The sequence below is a fragment of the Bipolaris victoriae genome (genome assembly GCF_000527765.1).
Source record: "Bipolaris victoriae FI3 unplaced genomic scaffold scaffold_24, whole genome shotgun sequence".
NCBI classification, from domain to species: Eukaryota; Fungi; Ascomycota; class Dothideomycetes; order Pleosporales; family Pleosporaceae; genus Bipolaris; species Bipolaris victoriae.
The window spans coordinates 15,483-32,103 of record NW_014575368.1 but is presented as its reverse complement, the minus strand read 5'-3'; the positions used below and the strand labels follow the sequence as shown (position 1 = coordinate 32,103).

At 48.8% G+C, this 16,621-nt stretch overlaps 7 protein-coding genes across 7 annotated transcripts; 3 read left to right on the top strand and 4 right to left on the bottom strand.

The window, feature by feature from the left end:
* Window positions 1–529: 529 nt before the first annotated feature.
* On the bottom strand, window positions 530–1,453 carry COCVIDRAFT_24841 (hypothetical protein; the record flags this gene model as incomplete). The annotated part of the gene is made up of 2 exons (XM_014703152.1): window positions 530–1,200; window positions 1,255–1,453. 2 exons carry the CDS (start codon window positions 1,451–1,453, stop codon window positions 530–532), a joined length of 870 nt encoding a protein of 289 aa, XP_014558638.1.
* An 84-nt stretch (window positions 1,454–1,537) lies between these two features.
* COCVIDRAFT_24840 (hypothetical protein) lies at window positions 1,538–3,870 on the bottom strand (the record flags this gene model as incomplete). The annotated part of the gene is made up of 3 exons (XM_014703151.1): window positions 1,538–1,582; window positions 1,630–3,466; window positions 3,593–3,870. 3 exons carry the CDS (start codon window positions 3,868–3,870, stop codon window positions 1,538–1,540), a joined length of 2,160 nt encoding a protein of 719 aa, XP_014558637.1.
* Window positions 3,871–4,676: 806 nt separating this feature from the next.
* COCVIDRAFT_35948 (hypothetical protein) lies at window positions 4,677–6,154 on the top strand (the record flags this gene model as incomplete). Its single annotated transcript, XM_014703184.1, has 3 exons — window positions 4,677–4,779; window positions 4,835–4,942; window positions 5,025–6,154. The coding sequence occupies 3 exons, from the start codon at window positions 4,677–4,679 to the stop codon at window positions 6,152–6,154; spliced, it is 1,341 nt and encodes a 446-aa protein (XP_014558670.1).
* Window positions 6,155–7,116: 962 nt separating this feature from the next.
* COCVIDRAFT_24839 (hypothetical protein) lies at window positions 7,117–7,821 on the bottom strand (the record flags this gene model as incomplete). Its single annotated transcript, XM_014703150.1, has 4 exons — window positions 7,117–7,185; window positions 7,242–7,466; window positions 7,527–7,659; window positions 7,712–7,821. The coding sequence occupies 4 exons, from the start codon at window positions 7,819–7,821 to the stop codon at window positions 7,117–7,119; spliced, it is 537 nt and encodes a 178-aa protein (XP_014558636.1).
* A 2,194-nt stretch (window positions 7,822–10,015) lies between these two features.
* On the top strand, window positions 10,016–11,479 carry COCVIDRAFT_93853 (hypothetical protein; the record flags this gene model as incomplete). Its single annotated transcript, XM_014703183.1, has 2 exons — window positions 10,016–10,118; window positions 10,173–11,479. 2 exons carry the CDS (start codon window positions 10,016–10,018, stop codon window positions 11,477–11,479), a joined length of 1,410 nt encoding a protein of 469 aa, XP_014558669.1.
* A 159-nt stretch (window positions 11,480–11,638) lies between these two features.
* On the bottom strand, window positions 11,639–14,409 carry COCVIDRAFT_93871 (hypothetical protein; the record flags this gene model as incomplete). Its single annotated transcript, XM_014703182.1, has 3 exons — window positions 11,639–12,610; window positions 12,664–14,212; window positions 14,264–14,409. The coding sequence occupies 3 exons, from the start codon at window positions 14,407–14,409 to the stop codon at window positions 11,639–11,641; spliced, it is 2,667 nt and encodes an 888-aa protein (XP_014558668.1).
* A 495-nt stretch (window positions 14,410–14,904) lies between these two features.
* COCVIDRAFT_35944 (hypothetical protein) lies at window positions 14,905–15,891 on the top strand (the record flags this gene model as incomplete). The annotated part of the gene is made up of 1 exon (XM_014703181.1): window positions 14,905–15,891. The coding sequence occupies one exon, from the start codon at window positions 14,905–14,907 to the stop codon at window positions 15,889–15,891; it is 987 nt and encodes a 328-aa protein (XP_014558667.1).
* Window positions 15,892–16,621: the final 730 nt, after the last annotated feature.

Here is a 16,621-nt window from a genome sequence, read left to right as displayed (position 1 = left end):
CGCGGACGGCAAGATCTTGGAGACTTATGGAAGTAGGCTTTTGGTTTAACCGCGTCTTAATATATAGTAGCTTGTAGTAGCGTACTGTCGTATGCACAGGTTTCATGTAAAGTATTGCGTCTTGCAGCCAACATGCTGTCTGATTAAACTGAGACTGTGGCGCATACGGCATGCTTCTGGAAGTTCCTCTTATGTACCTGTTTATTAGGGATATCAACTCCAAAGTTGTTTGAGTGCTTCTGGGAATATCTAGTGACATGTCTGAGCTGGTATTTTCTCCAGTTTTGTCAGTGAGCGTGCCGAGAATATATATATGGACATGTCTGTCTCCCTTGCAGAACTACATCAGTTTGAATGAAGAAAAGAAGGAGAGATAGGATGTGGCTAGGAAGAATAAGAAAAACGATATTCTCTAAGAAGTTCTAACCGAGCCATCGATAGTGCATATCCATACTGTACGAGAATACGTGACAATTGCAATCTTGTTGTTTTTGACAGCGGACCTCGAACCGCGATACTCTGGAGAAATTCAGAGAATCTTCTCTCCTTCTAGTAAAATCCAGTTGTTGAAGCGGTCCACGCATATATCTCTATCAACATTCTGCACATCGCCAAAATTGATGATATTGCTAGTAGTGCCACTAATGGAGGCATCAAGGTGAAACTTGCCCTCATTGGTAAGGATATGTGCTCCATCGGGCGAAAAGGCGACTGATTGGGTCCAACGGCTAGGTCCCTCAACCGTCTGTAGATACCGCCCACTATACGCATCCCAGATTTTAACCTCGTTTCCCATCGACACCATTCTCGTTCCATCGGGCGAGAAGGCTACTGAGTCGATTCGACCACTATGACTCTCAAGCGTTTGTAAGTGATACCTACTTTGCATGTCCCAGATCTTAATTGTGGCAACATCTGACGCCGAAGCCAGCCTGGTTCCATCGAGCGAGAAGGCTACCGAATTGATAAAACTATACCCCTTCTTGAGCGTTTTTAGGCACTGCCAATCTTGCGTGTCCCAGATAATGATTTCGTTTGACGCCAACACAAGCGTCGTCCCATCAGGTGAGAAGGCTACTGAGCTGACCCAGTTGTCATGCTCCTCGAACGTCTGTGGGCGCTCCCCATTTTTCGCGTCCCAGATCTTGATTGTCGTGTCGTCTGAAGCCGATGCTAGCTTTGTTCTATCGGGTGAGAATGCTACTGAGTTGAGCCGATCGCGATGCCCTTTGAGCGTCTGTAGGCACTACCCACTACGCGCATCCCAGATCTGGGCGGCCTCATAGTGTGACACAAATGCCAGACTTGTTCCATCTGGCGAGAAGACTACTGATTCCGTCCGACTGCCATGCCCCTCGAGCGTCTGTAGACACGGCCCCCAGCTGTGTTCTAGATCTGGTTGGATATTACACCCTTGTGCTTGGGATTTGAAGATATTTTTGATGATGCTCATTATAGGACTGAACAGTATCCCCGATGTATAGATCTGTAGTGGCCATCTTTTGATCATACTCTTGTGATGCATGATGAAACGCCATCAATCATTAATGAGTGCAGTAAGTTCACTCAGAATTTGGTCATTCTAGCCTTGTTAGCATACTGGCTATGAGCTGTTAGTATCAGCCATACCTGCACCAGTTGAAGCACTTTAGCAACGGCTGCGATGCCTTGTTCTACGCTCTGATATAGACTGAGCGCCTCGATCCAGTATAGATATGTCTTCTTAAAGAACTCATCGATTGTAGCTAAGAGTTTTGGATTCTCTGCATTGTTAGCTGACCAGTCAGGATTCGAGTCGCAGAGATGGTCGGCCCAGTAAGTGCAAGAGTAGCGTACAGGGGCGAGAGGGTCTTGAGCGGGTATTATAATCTCCTCGGTAGCAATTCCTTGCTCTTTGAGATCATAGATGTCCCTATGCAGTGTGCTAGACAAGACTTCCATGGACCTCAAGAAGGTCGAACAATGGACAGCCTCTGCTCCGTCTGGGAAGATCTGCGAAGCTGCTTTGGTGAGCAGAAAGTCTTTAGCTGATTGATGTACAAAGTAAACGATGCCTTCTCGTAGCGTGAGGAAAGATCCACAGAGAGCGACAATCTCATCTACGTCTTCAGCATTCTTCTCAACTTGTTTGGCTAGAGCGACTAGCTCAGAGATGGTTATAGGTCGATATGAAACTGCAGCCAACGCTAGAACTTGCAAACAGGTTTCTGCATCCTTTGACGCACCAATCTGGCTCACCATCCTCTCATACAGAGCGTCCAGACCAGGTGGGAATTCGGTGAGGCTTTTCCGTATATGCCTTCTAGGTGTTTTCTCCAGATTCTGACAAACCAATGCCACCCACAAAAAGGTATCATTGGCGTTCGAGTTCAAGTGTTGAAGCACTTCTAGTTGCATTTCTGGTGTGTACTGCTTCTCAGTAGCTAGAATGTTCATCTTTTGCTCAATGAAGGCGCCAACCACCGTGGCTATTGATTCTGAATTCAGCTCAAGACTCAGCTTGATTTTGTGTCCTGCCTGCTCTAGCTGTGCTTCAATATCAGGCCAGTTGCGACTAGACACGACCCACTTAACGTGCGGAGATGCCGATGACTGTTTAGCCACAAAATCCAGCAGCTTTGGTAGATCAACGATGCACTCGTCTAAGGCATCGACGACAAGACATGCCCTGCCAAGGCTTGGATCCTGAAGGATGTCTGTGAAGATGTCTCTTAGTGCTACCCATGCGTTTGAATCCTCAAATAGCTGTTTGCCTGCATGCTCGTGTTGCTTTTGGACATGCCGCGCCAGGAGTGGCTGCTGATCCAGAAGCATATACAGCAGTCCTCGCAAAACCGCTACGGCATTATTAATGCGCGAGTCTGTCGCTTGGCAGAAGAAGTACGCGACCGTGTTGTGTCGTATGTTCTTCTGTATCTCGTCGATTATACCGCATAGCAGCATTGTTTTGCCTTTGCCAGGATCGCCCTTTACCCAGAGCAGTTGGCCAGTGGGATCATGCTGCCATTTCTGAAAGGTGCGATTATCTAGGATCCAGTGATATGAGCTAACCAGCAAACCGCCCTTCGTTTCTTCAATGCGCTTTTTGTCGTGACGAGGATCGCTATCGCGCAAGTGACGAATGCAGGCTTCCAGCTTCTCAATCTCCCAGCGAAGCCGTCTGAACGCTTCTTCTTCACCCTCCCCGTATACAGGCGCAATGTGTACACCGCAAAGACCTGATAAGGCATATGCCTTATCCTCTTTAAGCTTTGTGCTCCTCTCGTTTGCCCATCGCTGCCGTTCGTCGCATTTGAATTGGGACAATGTACTTCCATCTAGCACTTCAAGGGGAATGCTGGTTATCCTGTTGATTAAGCATCGTAGCGAAGATCTGTCACCCAGTTCGTCCCCTTCCTCGGAGAAGAACCTGACCGTGCACGGCGCAATCAGCTCTTGGAGCGTCCAGCCACGCGTGAACCAGCGGCTAGATCTAAACATAGCCTGCCAATCGGGCTCATCTACTATTTCTTCAAATCTTCTTTTCTTTGTTCGTACGTCTGATAGATAGACAAAGCATGCTTTTGCGTTCTGGTATCAACGAAACATGGACTGAATAGCTTGAGAAAGTTCAGCCTTGTCGTCTTTGTTGATGCAACACGTATCGATCCAGAAGTACTGTAGACCATCATGTTGTGCTTGTAAGTCGCAGAAGCGGATCTTTTCGTAACCGGCCTTACGCTCGCCATTTCCATTGACGATATCTGCAAAAGTTACTTCGTCGCTGTCTTGGCCCCATGTGTGAGACAATATCGCATAAGGAGGTGCCAGCCCGTTGCTGAAGCTTTCGATGATGATTGCGCCATTTCCGTCACGTTTGAGAAGGCGCATTGAATGAGATAAATTGGTGATGAATGGATGCGGTCATCTGCAAGAGGCGGTTCACGATATGACAGGCTTCCGAGTCAGAAAGCTTGTCTAGGCAGCAGAAGATAGGCTGGAAAAGCCTGGGGTTAACGTGATAGTCTTGGCCTGATCGTGGCTGTGTGCCAGCTCCATGGCTGTTTGGTGGCTGCAGCTGTGAACAGGTTGCGCGTGTTGATTCGTCACAATACCTGCACGAATTGGCGTTGGACCATTCAGCGCCTACAGACTGCATGACAATCAGCACTGTTCCGAGGCTTACCTATTGCTACATTTTTTGCTGTGCCAAACTATCTGAACTCTAGCATGGTATGAATAACCAGTGTGAAGGTAAAAACACACTCAGTACATTCGCGCCGCTGGAGTTTGCTGTGGTGTAAGGACGAGAGCTGCAGAACACATTGTGCGCGCCCGTATTCAAGCGCATTTAAGCATAGCCGAAGTACCAGAATAAAAACTGATGTGTTACAACGCGCGTCCTGAACGCTCAGATCGACTCTGGTAGTGTGCTCGGCTTCCGTAAAGTTTCAGTGGTACGCGATGTGACGGCAATATTCTGGATAGGACTGAGCTAAGGTCTCTCCGCCATGGCTGTTTTCATTCGAACACCTATCATGCTAGAATAGTCAATGCGAAGTGAAGGTGAATTCGGTGACGTCAGGGCTAAAACGATACTGTATATATCGCGTCACGTGGGATTACTCCTTCCTAGTTAACCTTTCATCTCCGTCGCTTTATCTCTCAAGTCCATTCACCACAACCCTAACGCAAAGATGCCTTTGCTGGAACTGCCGCCTGATATATTCAAAGATATCACTAGTTTCTTAGTGGGCTCAGAAGGGCTGAAGCATGCCGTGAAGTATCGTGGGGTTTGCAGTAAGTTTGATAAAAAGATTCCCGGACGTTAGGACAATAAGGCTAAGAAGTCTAGGAACTTTCAAGCAATACATAACAGCAGAGTTATACGAGCAGGCTACTATGGTACCTCTTGAAGAGCTTTTTGGGAGCCAACAACTCAAGAATATCCTTCATTCCCAGCGTGCTCTTATCCTCACTAAGCGGGACCATTCGTCGCATGGACAAAAATAACATCGTTTTCGACTTTGTTCGAAGATGCGTAGACTTTGCTTTGTCGCAGGGTGTAAAAACGAAAAAGAGCCAGGAGTCACCACGCTTTCAGTGCACTTTCAGAATATGGACCATGCTGATCGCATTGTGGCCCGTCTCTCTGGAGTTACGGCTGAAAGGCAAAAAGGACTCAACCGCATTAGTACTAATCCCAAAGATGCAAGTCATCACGCCTGCCATCGCAGCAGCATTTAACGACTCCGATACGTTGCTTCAACACGTTAATACCGGCTCGCACCTGCTTAAACCTGCATGCAAAGCATTGCCAAATGCCCTCGATGCTGCAACGATCTCTGGATGCAGCAGATCCCTGTCTACTATTATCACATGTCTTCTCAGACAAGCGAGAAGTGACAGTGCCCCGGGTCAAGGCAAGGTATGCGATGTTGCTCTCGCAGTTGTTAGCTCATTACGATTAGCTATTCGATTACGCAAACCAAGGGCGGCGCACGTATTGTTTGACTATATAGTCGGTAACAAGATGCTCTTACTGTCAACTTCAAACAATCTCGCGGATGATTTACTCGAATATTGTATAAAATATACCTACCTTGCCTTACTTCCAAGGGTTTTCCATCTCAGATACGGATGCTTCATTACCTCGATAGAGGGTGCAGTCAGGAACTGGATCGTCAATTCTGACGATTATCATCATCTCTATATATATGGTGGTGTGAAGACTCTGCAGTTCTTTCTCAAGCACAAGATTGTGGATCCCAACACGCACAGCCCTTATTCCCCTACCAGAACAGACATCACACCTCTCATGCTGGCTTTGAGGAACAAGCGTTATGATCTTGCTCGCGTCTTGATTGAGAACGGTGCAGACGTCAACGCAAAGTCAAAAGACGGGACTGGCGAATCAGCACTGATGTTTGCTGTCGAACACGGATATTATCAAGATGTTCAGTTTCTTCTCGTTCGCGGGGAAATCTCTCTCACAAAATCTGTATACGATGAAGCTTACAAAATCGCTTATAACAATGGTTGGGGCAGATGTGCAATGCTCATTGAGAAAGCAAAGAAGCAAGGCGCTGAGTCTATCCGACACTTGACATTTCGGAACAGACATGTAGACGAGAAAGGGGAGTTGCATCTAGTGTGGTTAGGTTTGGATGATTAGATACAGTATGGCAGGGTCTGACTTTTTGAGTCCGTGGATAGCAACTTGTCACATCGGAGGCATTAGGAGTCTAAGAGATACTTTGGGTTGCACTCTCTTCTTGAGAACAACACCTGATCTGTACTACTCTGCATGACCACTCCCCTGTTCTACAGGGAAACGGCGAGATATCACCACATTCGAGAATAATAATCTCCTTTAGTCATCACATTCATCCCTTGAGTAATGGTCATAGTGCGTGAGACCAAGGTGATTTGAATACCTCCGTGATGATTGGTATTATATTCCCTCAGAAGAACAGACGACTGTGCAACTAGTTCCCAGAATACCCTTTACCCTATATGGTTACATGAACAAAAGTGGATTTGTCGTGTTCGGCGTTCAACTTGACAAACTCACGGTGGAAATATGGTCAAATGAAAAACAATCTCGCGTTGGGTTCTTCGAGAATCAGTTTTTCATCATCCAAGGAAATGCTTGTGGTCAATACAATGGACGTACATGTGGCAAATGACGCCAAGTTTTCGGTCTGGTTTTAACAATTGATGTGGGGGGTTTGTGGTGGAACTGCAAAAACAGCTGGAATATGATCTTCTCAATGCCACTGCTGAAGCGCAGGTTGATAGTAGTCGAGAGATACTGTCTTTACGATTACTTATTGGGTTATATCTGAATGTTTGCGGCGAAGCAATCATCATCACATGAATATTGGTGAGAGAGAAAATCATATAACTATGCTTATTTAGAAACGATAATAAAAGCATGTATTGAGGAGATAATTATCCCGAAGCCCACCACCCCCACTCTACTCTAGCAAAGAAAAACAAGTAGTCTAACTATCTAAAAGGCCGAGGACCAGCTCATCGCATCTGAAAAACTCCATCGAGCACCAGATCTCTAAACTCTATACTCGTAAATCTATATGCATCAAAGCCCGCTGATCCCCCTCACACTCTCCTCCCCTAACCGCGCTTGGGGCAGTCAATGAATCCACCATCAGTGTGGCACTGCTTGCCAACAAGATAAGCCCACTATTTTCCACAAGTTAGCCAAGTCCTTCCGATCCTCTGAATCAATCTGCACTTACGTTCTGGAATCCACCATCACCCTGACGAGTAAACGTCTTGGGCGAGCTAAACAACACAACATCAAAGGTAACATCCGTGCCAACCGCCGCATGGTACTTAGTCGAGACCACGTTCTGGTAGCCGGAGCCCTCGAGCTTGTAGCCGACGTTGCAGACGACGACGTTGAAGCCGGGGTAGCGGGCGTGGACGTCGGCGACGACGCGTTGGGTGAATTGCTTGCGACGCTGGAAAGGGGGGTTGGTTGTTAGATATGTTTTTTATGCTGTATGAAGGGGGGGGCTTACCTCGATGTCGTCCCTGATGCTGTCGATCATTTTGACCACGCGGGTGGCGATGTCGATGACGACGGGGGCGATGACGGCGGCGGCTGCGCCGCCAGCGGGCGAGCGAGCGACGTTGGGAAGGTCGTTGGTGGCGCTGGGGTGGGGTGTTAGTAGGAGTGAGGATGGAAGGAGGGAGGTGGACGCACCGGAGGGCCAGGCCTTGCTCGACGGACATGGTGTCGATGTTGACCATTGGGGTAGCGAAGACGGAGGAGCCCACGGCGAGGAGGGTGAAGAGGGAGGCGATTTGAACCATCTTGAAGGATTGAAGGTTAGACTGGGTCTGTTGTTGAAATGATTGTGGTGGAAAGAGTGGAAGGTTGTTAAGTGTCTGAATGAGTGACTGTGAGATGCTGTGTGAGATTCTTCTAAAAGAGAGGGTTTTCATTTATTTAGATACTTCTTTCTGTCTCTATCATATCCATTATCTGATTTGAAGCTCGAGCTTCTAGGATTGATTCACCGCCTCCATAGGGCTGCTGTAATTTCCCCTTGACATTGGAGCACCTAGTCATAGCGTTGATACTGTGATATCATGACACTGACACTTTGTCTACCTAGTGCAATCAAACGTCAAAACTTTACATATTAGCCTTCTGCAATGTCAAGGCAAAGCTAAACTCTCTCATTTCCTTAGCGGCCTAAGGTTGTGTACTGACGCTGTAGTTCAAATCCTAAATATCAAAGATCGAAGACGCGGATCGATTCCACTTGCGTTATGTCCCATTACCTATTATCTTTCATTCGTTCATTAAGAAAGAAACATGTCAGGCACACAAGCTGTTTAATTTTAGCAAGGCTGCACCATCCCTAGGTTACGACGACTCAACCAGATCTAATTGAAACTTGCAGGACACAATCTCGGCCCTGCGATTTTGAGTTTAAGGCTGTGTTAGTTGCATTCACAGTATGTAAAAAGACAGATGGCGTAGCCACACCGCTACTGCCATTTACAGATTTCTCATGCCAGATTCAGCGATGATGGATAAAGCTTTGAGATGCACAAAGTCAGTTACGAGCGGAATTCTCAATATCATAGCAGTTGTTTGGATGACTGCCTCTGAGGCAATCTCTGTATGATGTGAAGTGTTGAATAGGCAGATCCCGTTCTATCCGCAGTTCGCTGAGCTCAGACGGCCCGACCCTAAGTGCATCGCCAGGTGCCTCAGAAGTTGTTGCTGTCAAGCTAATATTAAGCTGCGGAGATTTACTAGACGAAAGCTTATTTTCTATGTTTGAACGTCGTAAGGCTGTCTGCCTCTAGCGCACGCGCTAATCACTAAAGTTCTGTGGCTGTATCATCTAGTACGCCAGCCGTTTTTCTACTGGTTAGTACGTAGACTAACTTTGCGGTAGTGGCTTCCACAAGCGAGTAGTAGGCAATTTGCTCGTATAATCTGAAGTATTTTCAGCGCTGTCGCTCAACGCTCATACCAAGGCCGCACTAGAAGCAGTGACTTATGATACTGAGTTTCACACAGCCCGCGAAACCGGACGATGATATCATTGAGAAACCTTACTTTCAGCTTCTACCACAAGCGACTGTCTCACCGCCCTCTAGAAGATTCTTTAGACCTTCTGGCTCTTCCGCTTCATTATTAAACTTTGCATCATACATCGTGAAACTCGGAACAAAGACACATGCAGGGCAAGAGAAGTGACCCTTTTCTACTAGTCATATTAGCACGGACCAATCACGATTAGATGTCGAAATCAATTTCACCCTATATAAATTCTTGACACTCTCTGTATAACTTATCTGTATAAAGACCGAAAGTACTACACTTATGCCCATCTGCAACTGCCTCGTGGTTGCAAGTACCCGTGGTCTTCACGTGTAGGAGACGCTAGCCTGACATGGCTCTTCAGGAAGTAAGTAGCCGGATCAAACCATGTCCAACATCATCTCAAATTACGAAAAAGGTCTCGACAAGCAGCTTTTATCAATCTCCGAAATGGATAAACGTGTTGATTCTCACAAGATGATTCCTTTCCGCAGTTTTTATAGCTAAGCAGTGCGTGGTGTTAGTGTTATTAAGGAGTTGCACTGTTGTGGTATGGGCACTTTTTATCCGGCTATTTTGGCTCCCCAAGAAGCATGCATGCAGCCTATGGCTCCCTTGGCATCGATAAAACGTATTGTAGCAGTACATAGGGTTTCTCAATGTAAACCAAACGTTATGTGTTCGTGCAACATAAACTACTTGATGTGTTTTCTGTGCAGCTAGATATGTCACGACGTACCCCTAAATAAGCACAATGTCGAATTCGGGAAGGTAATTTCTTAGATCATGAGTATTCGGGCCTCATCGCTTTGTAATGATCAGTCATGACCAGCCATTTGGAGAGGCTGGGAAGGGACCAAGTCATGTGCCCCGCCATTGGGCTGTCTTGGCCAACTACTATGCAAAACACATATACACCATCCTGCATGAACACACCAATTCAGCATGAAAATCATCGAACTCCCCTGTGAGCTTGTGGAGCGCATCTTCGAGTATCTTGTTAGCGATGTCAGCCCACTTTTTGCTTCGCAATACCGCCTTGTTTGCCGTACTAACACCTTTCTTAAACCACTATAAGTCCATGACCCGCTGACTTGCATAGGGCTATTCGCACATGAAATCCAGGAACAAATCCTCAAGCGCCAGCCACTCATTGCGTATTCCGAAGATAGACGCAAGCTGGGGGACCCGGCAGACCGTCACATTACCATCGCTATTGACAATGCACGCTTTGACAAACTCTTCGCGCAACATGGCAGCACCATAATCGGAAACGAGGTCCTCCGCAGACAGCAAGATGATTCGCTCCCAGGCATCAAGTACCTGAGAGACTTGGTGGATGCCGTTCTGAACCTTGAGGAAGGCCCCGTGACCGATGACCTGCGCAAAAAATACACCATGGAAATCTGCCACGCTGTATCGAGCAGAAACGCCAAAGGACTCCGCTACTTGCTCTTCTCAAACTCTCCCATGACCAAAATGTGGCCATCCGTAACTTTCACCCTCCCCTCCACCCTCGCCGCAACAAAGCAAAACGCACGCCTCATGGAGCAAGCTCGCGATAAGCCCGCTATCCTCCGCATAGGCAGGTCTGTGCTCCCTAGCCCCCTCGAAACAGCATGTGCATGCGGCAACGTCGACCTGGTCCGCCAAATCTTGCAACTCGAGTCCGACCAGACTTTGAAAGAAGCCTACGGCGAGACTAGCCGGCGATGCATTTCGCAGCAGATCCCGCAACTGAGCGACTGGGTCGCGCTGTGCATCTCGATGCGAATGGGTCAGTGGGAGACGGGCAAAATCTTTCTGGACCGCTTCCACGCCGGACCGAATGTAAGAACGTGCAGACGGTTTGGCACGCAGCGATTACTCGAGGAAGCGATAAAATACCCAGATAGGGGCTTTGTACGCGAGATCCTGGACCAACGGCAAAAGTACGGCGGGTGTCTGACTAAGAGTGAGATGCGGTATATCTACAGTTTTGGCACGCCGTCTGTTCTACGGTTCTTGATCGAGAACGAGTACATTGATCCGAATTTCTGCGGCGGAAAAACTCCACTGAGGTGGGCCGTGTATTATCAGCGCTATGACCTCGCGCGTGTGCTGCTCCAGTATGGCGCGCGGGTCGATGGCGTGCCGCTGGACGGGAAGCCCGTTACTGCTCTTTGTCGTGCCGCAAGGACGGGATACCGAGGTACCAGTGATAAGCCCTTGCCAGGTGTCAGATTTCTTCTCGAAAATGGAGCCGACCCGGCCTTGGTAGAAGAGCAAGTACCGTGGCCGGACGCCGAGTTTATATTGCAAAACGCGAGGGAACACGGAAACGAAGTGGCTTTGCGTCGCGAGACGTGGGAAGAATATCAGAGAGCAAAGTCGTGGGAAAGAGAGCCTGTTCTAATAGACCTATCATAGAGTATCCCCAGATATCTCAACTAAGAGTCGACTGTACCGATGGAAGAATAATACCCCGTATCCCAGAACAATCTTCAAGTCCAGCACATAAAAACGCCGCGTTCTCCATTCAAGCATACAGTGGATATCAGAAACACAGCAAATCGTACAATAGTTCCTTTAGTACTTCTCCTCCAACCTGGCAGTCATACCCGTCACTGTCACACGTCTGTTCTCTTCCTTCTCCAAGGCATGCAGTTCGCGCTCCAGCTCCTTCTGCACCGTCGCATTTTGGACGAGAGTAAGCTGGTCCAGAACCTTTGCGATGCCTTCCTCAGTCTGGCCATTGAATAAAGTCGCAAGATCTGACTTTGTAGCTACTGCGAGTTGATCCTCTAGCGCCTTCAGTGCCTTGGTATTAAGATCAGAGACGGCCTTCTTGAATTGTTCTTCTTCAACCGCCTTCGCTCTCTTGGCCGCTTCCTTGGTTTCGTCAATACTGGCTTCCCCTGCCTTGCGCTTCGCAGCCTTCATAGCTTCTTTCTTCGCCTTAGCTGCTAGGTAGCGAGCTGAGTGTCCTAGTGCGCGTCCGTCCTTGGTAAATGGCTGCTCAATATTGAGCGGAGGAGCGGTGAAGAAGAGCACGCGACCCTTCTCGTCACATTGGAACTGCTCACGGATTTCAGGCGGTATACTATTGTTCGCGTGATCGGCCATGACATAGACTTCAACAGGTTGCGGTGCTTTGTAGTTGGGAGGCATCTGCTGGAGGTACGGTTGTTGATAGCCCGGAGTAGGCCGCGGCGTCTGGAAGGACTGCATAGGTGCTGTAGGCTGAGGTGTGAAGGGAACATGCGGCGTTATTGGCTGGTAAGCAGGTACCTGAGGTGCCTGATGGTGCATGTGCGGTGCGGGTGACTGAGAGTGAGCATGATAATGTGTCGCATGAGTCGGAGTGTATGCGGGAGGCACATGATGTTGCTGTGGTGTTGGTGCAGGCATTGGGGTGAGGGCAGGTGGCTGAGCTATAGGATAGTTTCTTGATGCTTCGAAGCCATGCGCCGAAGGAGTGGGCAAGCTTGGCGTCGGCATCACGGGCGCAGGCGGTGGTGTTGGAGACGGTGGTGGAGTGGGTCTGGGAGGTGGCGAGTCCTGGAATTATTGTGAGTGACAGTGTGTAGTAGTATGAAGTTCCGGTCACTTACCTTTGGGTCGCGTGGACGACGATGAACAGCGCCAATCTTCGGAGGCGCATTCTCAGCACCCCACTCTGGCTTTGGGAGATCGTCGTCCTCTTTTTGATCATCTTTGAGAAGGTAGGCAATCGGACTAGGCACCTTTTTCAACTTTCGCGGCGCGTCGAACAAATCCATAACGTAGTCCTTGTCTCGTACTTCATCAGGGAGACAGCTAGCCCAGGTCTTGATCTTATTGAGCTTGTGATTTTCCTCGTTGTACCTGGCTTCGCAGACGTAAATCTCTTTGTCTGAGGGGAAGTCGCGCGGGCGGCCCTTGTTGTATCTCGTTGTGAACATGACGAAGCAGCGATCTACAACCTCATCAATACGGTGATCTCGATACTGGCCAGTCTTGACAACTTCGTTCTCGAAAAAGTGCTTATCGAAACGATGCACGGTCTGCTCTGGACGGTAGTACCAGCAGGCATTCACCCACTGACCACCACTAGCGTCTTGCCATGTACGATAAATCTGAGCGACGATGGGTTTTGTGAGGTCGTTCGCGTTCTGGATGTGGACCCAATCGCCAACCTTCCATAACTCTCCGTTATGAACGATGCCACTAGGCATAGGTATGCGTCCTTCTTCCATGACGTACTCGGTGTCTGGCTTCTCTTTCTCAGCTTTTGCGACCTTGCGCGCTTCCTTTTGAAGGTGCACAGCGTCTTTATAAATCTGGCTATCCTCCTCGTTATATTGCTTCGCATTCTCAAACATAAGCTCCACATCTACCATGAAGTGATCTACCGAGTTGTACTTCTTCCGCTTCAGCTTGCGCTTCAAAATGTCCATGGCCATAGGGTTCTTGATTTCAGAGTGGTATTCGGGCATAACCGTCTTGTCAGGGACACGCTCGAATGCGCTGACCATAAGCTTGTTCTGCTGATTACGAGGCTTCCGGATGGCCTTCATGATAGCTTTGATTCGTGCCTCCATAGGCGTGTCAACCCGCGGCGGACGTCCGCGTTTTTTCCGGGACTCTGGATCGTCGTTTTTGGCGTCCTCCTTTGCCGCTCTTGAGCCTCCTTCGCGCTTGGCGTTAGCTGCTGTGGACCGCGCAGGCCTTCTCCTCTTGCGCTTCCCATCATCCTCTTCATCCTCGTCATCGTCTTCTTCGTCAACTTCGAGTTCTTCCTCGTCATCTTCCTCCTCTTCCTCCTCTTCGTCTTCTGGCAGTAGCGGATCCTGTTCCGGAATCTCGCCTAGAAAAGGCAGAGTCGCAATATCCTCAGATACAATCTTATCGTCAACAAGGCGCTTAAGCTCGCGCTCAATGACCTTCTTTACTTCAAGCGCATCGACATAGGCCTGCGAGTCCTGTCTGTTGTACACTTGCGCATTGTGAGGTATGAGAGCCAGGTCGCGGACGAACTCGGAAAAGTTCTTGTATTCCTTTTGTCCGATCTTGGATTTGATAGTGCTGAGGGCCATGGGCTCTTTGATGATGTCGTAGTAGTCGGGCACGGCGCGCTTGTTCACTTTGCGCTGGAAGAGTTTTGTGGGGTCATAGGTGCCACTGGAGATATATCAGCACTGGCACATGATCTTGCCAAGATCAATCACTCACTCGTCAATCCTGTAGTCGTAGACGTTCTTCAGCAAGTTGGCCATGGCCTCCCATTCTTGCTCCGTCACCGTGGAAGTTGCCCCAGAGGATTCGGCCGTCTCGGTTGTGGGCACCGGCGTTGAACTCGGCGCGCGTGCGGACGCCATTGCTGCGATGGATCACCTGGTGTTGTGGTGTTGCGCCGTCGTCTCCCTTTGGTGTTGGCGTTGTCGCGTCGTGGATACAACGTCGCGACTGGAGCGGAGCGGCAGCGGCATTACGATTATCCGAGCATGCCTGTCGCACATCTCCGCCTCGGCCAACTCCAGGGTTCCCGAACATTCACTTGCGCCGTGCCACTTGTTCGCGCCAACCGTCGCTTCTTGCGAGTAATGCCGTAGCTGACAAACTATATATGCTCTCCCTACAATAACATCCACAGTGCCTGCTCCTGCGTGAAGATATTTCTTTTCCACCTGCCTCCTACTCGCCCATCGCAACTTGCTACCTGTGACAACTGCACCGCTGCGTCCCACCAAAGCGCCCCACTACTTCCACCACTCCACGCCATTCGGTCTCTTATACTTGTAACAGCTGTCGCCACCCAGCATATAGTCTTGCGCATTTCTGTTCCGCAGTTGTCAGTACCAAGCTCTACCGCCATGCCCATTCGCCTCCGATTACGAGCGCCCAACGGCACCCATACCCTCTCCCTCGACGATAATGCCGCCGTCTCCGACCTTCTATCATCTATCAGCGAAAAGACGGAACTCCCACTCTTCGAATTGAAATGGAACCACCCACCCCAGCCGCTCGATCCTTCACTATACGGAATGTCTACGCTATTGAAGGACATTGACCTTAAACTTAATGGCGCCTCCATCATCGTCATTGGCAAAGCTACTGGCGATCCAAGTGAACGGAAAGCAGAACAAGAAGCCCAGTCTGCTACATCTCAGTCAGCACCCCTGTCGTTACAACGCAAGCAGAACTCCGCGCTCAAAGACACTCCCGAAGTCCCTGTGCCCGAACGTGCTGGCACCATTGTCCTGAGAGTGATGCCGGATGATAACTCATGCATGTTCCGAGCTCTTGGAAGCGCCGTTCTCTCCGACTCACTGGATGCCATGACCGAACTTCGGTCGATGGTCGCCCAAGCTATACAAAGAGACCCCGAACAGTACAACGAAGCAATCTTGCAGCGGTCTCCCGACGAGTACTGCAAATGGATATCATACTCGGACTCATGGGGTGGTGGAATTGAGCTCAGTATTCTCTCCCAAGAATTTGATATCGAGATTGCCAGTGTCAACGTGCAGGACAACCGTGTAGACCGCTTCAATGAAGGTCGACCACGCCGCTGTATCCTTGTATATTCCGGTATTCATTACGACACTATCGCTCTGGTTCCGCGTGGAGTTTCGCCTCAAGATCCTTCTCAAGACATCAAGCTTTTTGACGCCAATGATGATGTCATCCTCGAGGCTGCACGGGAACTCTGTCGCCAGCTGCAAAAACAGCATTACTATACAGATACCCAGAAATTCGACATCAAATGTAACACGTGTGGCTGGAAGGGAGCTGGAGAACGGGGAGCGATCCAGCACGCGACAGAGACCGGACATAGTGACTTTGGTGAGGCAAACTAAGTGTCCACTACCATCAAATCCCAAAGGGTTGTATTTGGCATTGTTATCACTGCTAGAAGGGTATAGATTGTGAATCACATAGAAATTTCTCATGTTGTGTTGCTGTTCAACTTTCAACAGTGGTTCCAATAGGCGAAACTGATTTATCAAGAACCATTGCATTTTCAATTGCTGTAAACACTGCGTGATGGTATTCAGAGGCATTTGTCATGCTTCTTCAAACGATCACTTCTTTGCGTGCATTTCCGTAAAGTTCTCTCGTTCCCAAGTTCATCGTTGAATGTTTGTTTACGATCGCTCTTTCCTCCGTTGACTGTTGACTGTGACGTAACCGTCCACCTTGTTCCAACGCTTCTTGTGAATCTGAGCTACCTCACCTCACCTTTTGCTGGAATATCTTCGCAGGCTTTCATCTGGGTATTACCTTCACCTTTCGCCGAGCTATAACGACTGGTCTTCACTTCCACATCCGTATTCCGCTAGCACTTCACTAACAACATGTTTAGACCGGGAAACGAACTGCTCCCTAAGTCGACTTATGCTCGAGCACCTTTTTGCTGGAATTTTAGAAGATCTTTCCGAAAGAGGTCGCACCGTTTCTCATGACTGTATGTATCGTTGAGCTTTTACAGCAATCAATCGATCGTCATTCGGTGCTGACACTACACTGTAACATTTTCAGTTAAAATGTCTGAAACACCAGAGACGCCGAAGGCAAAGCGCGCACGAA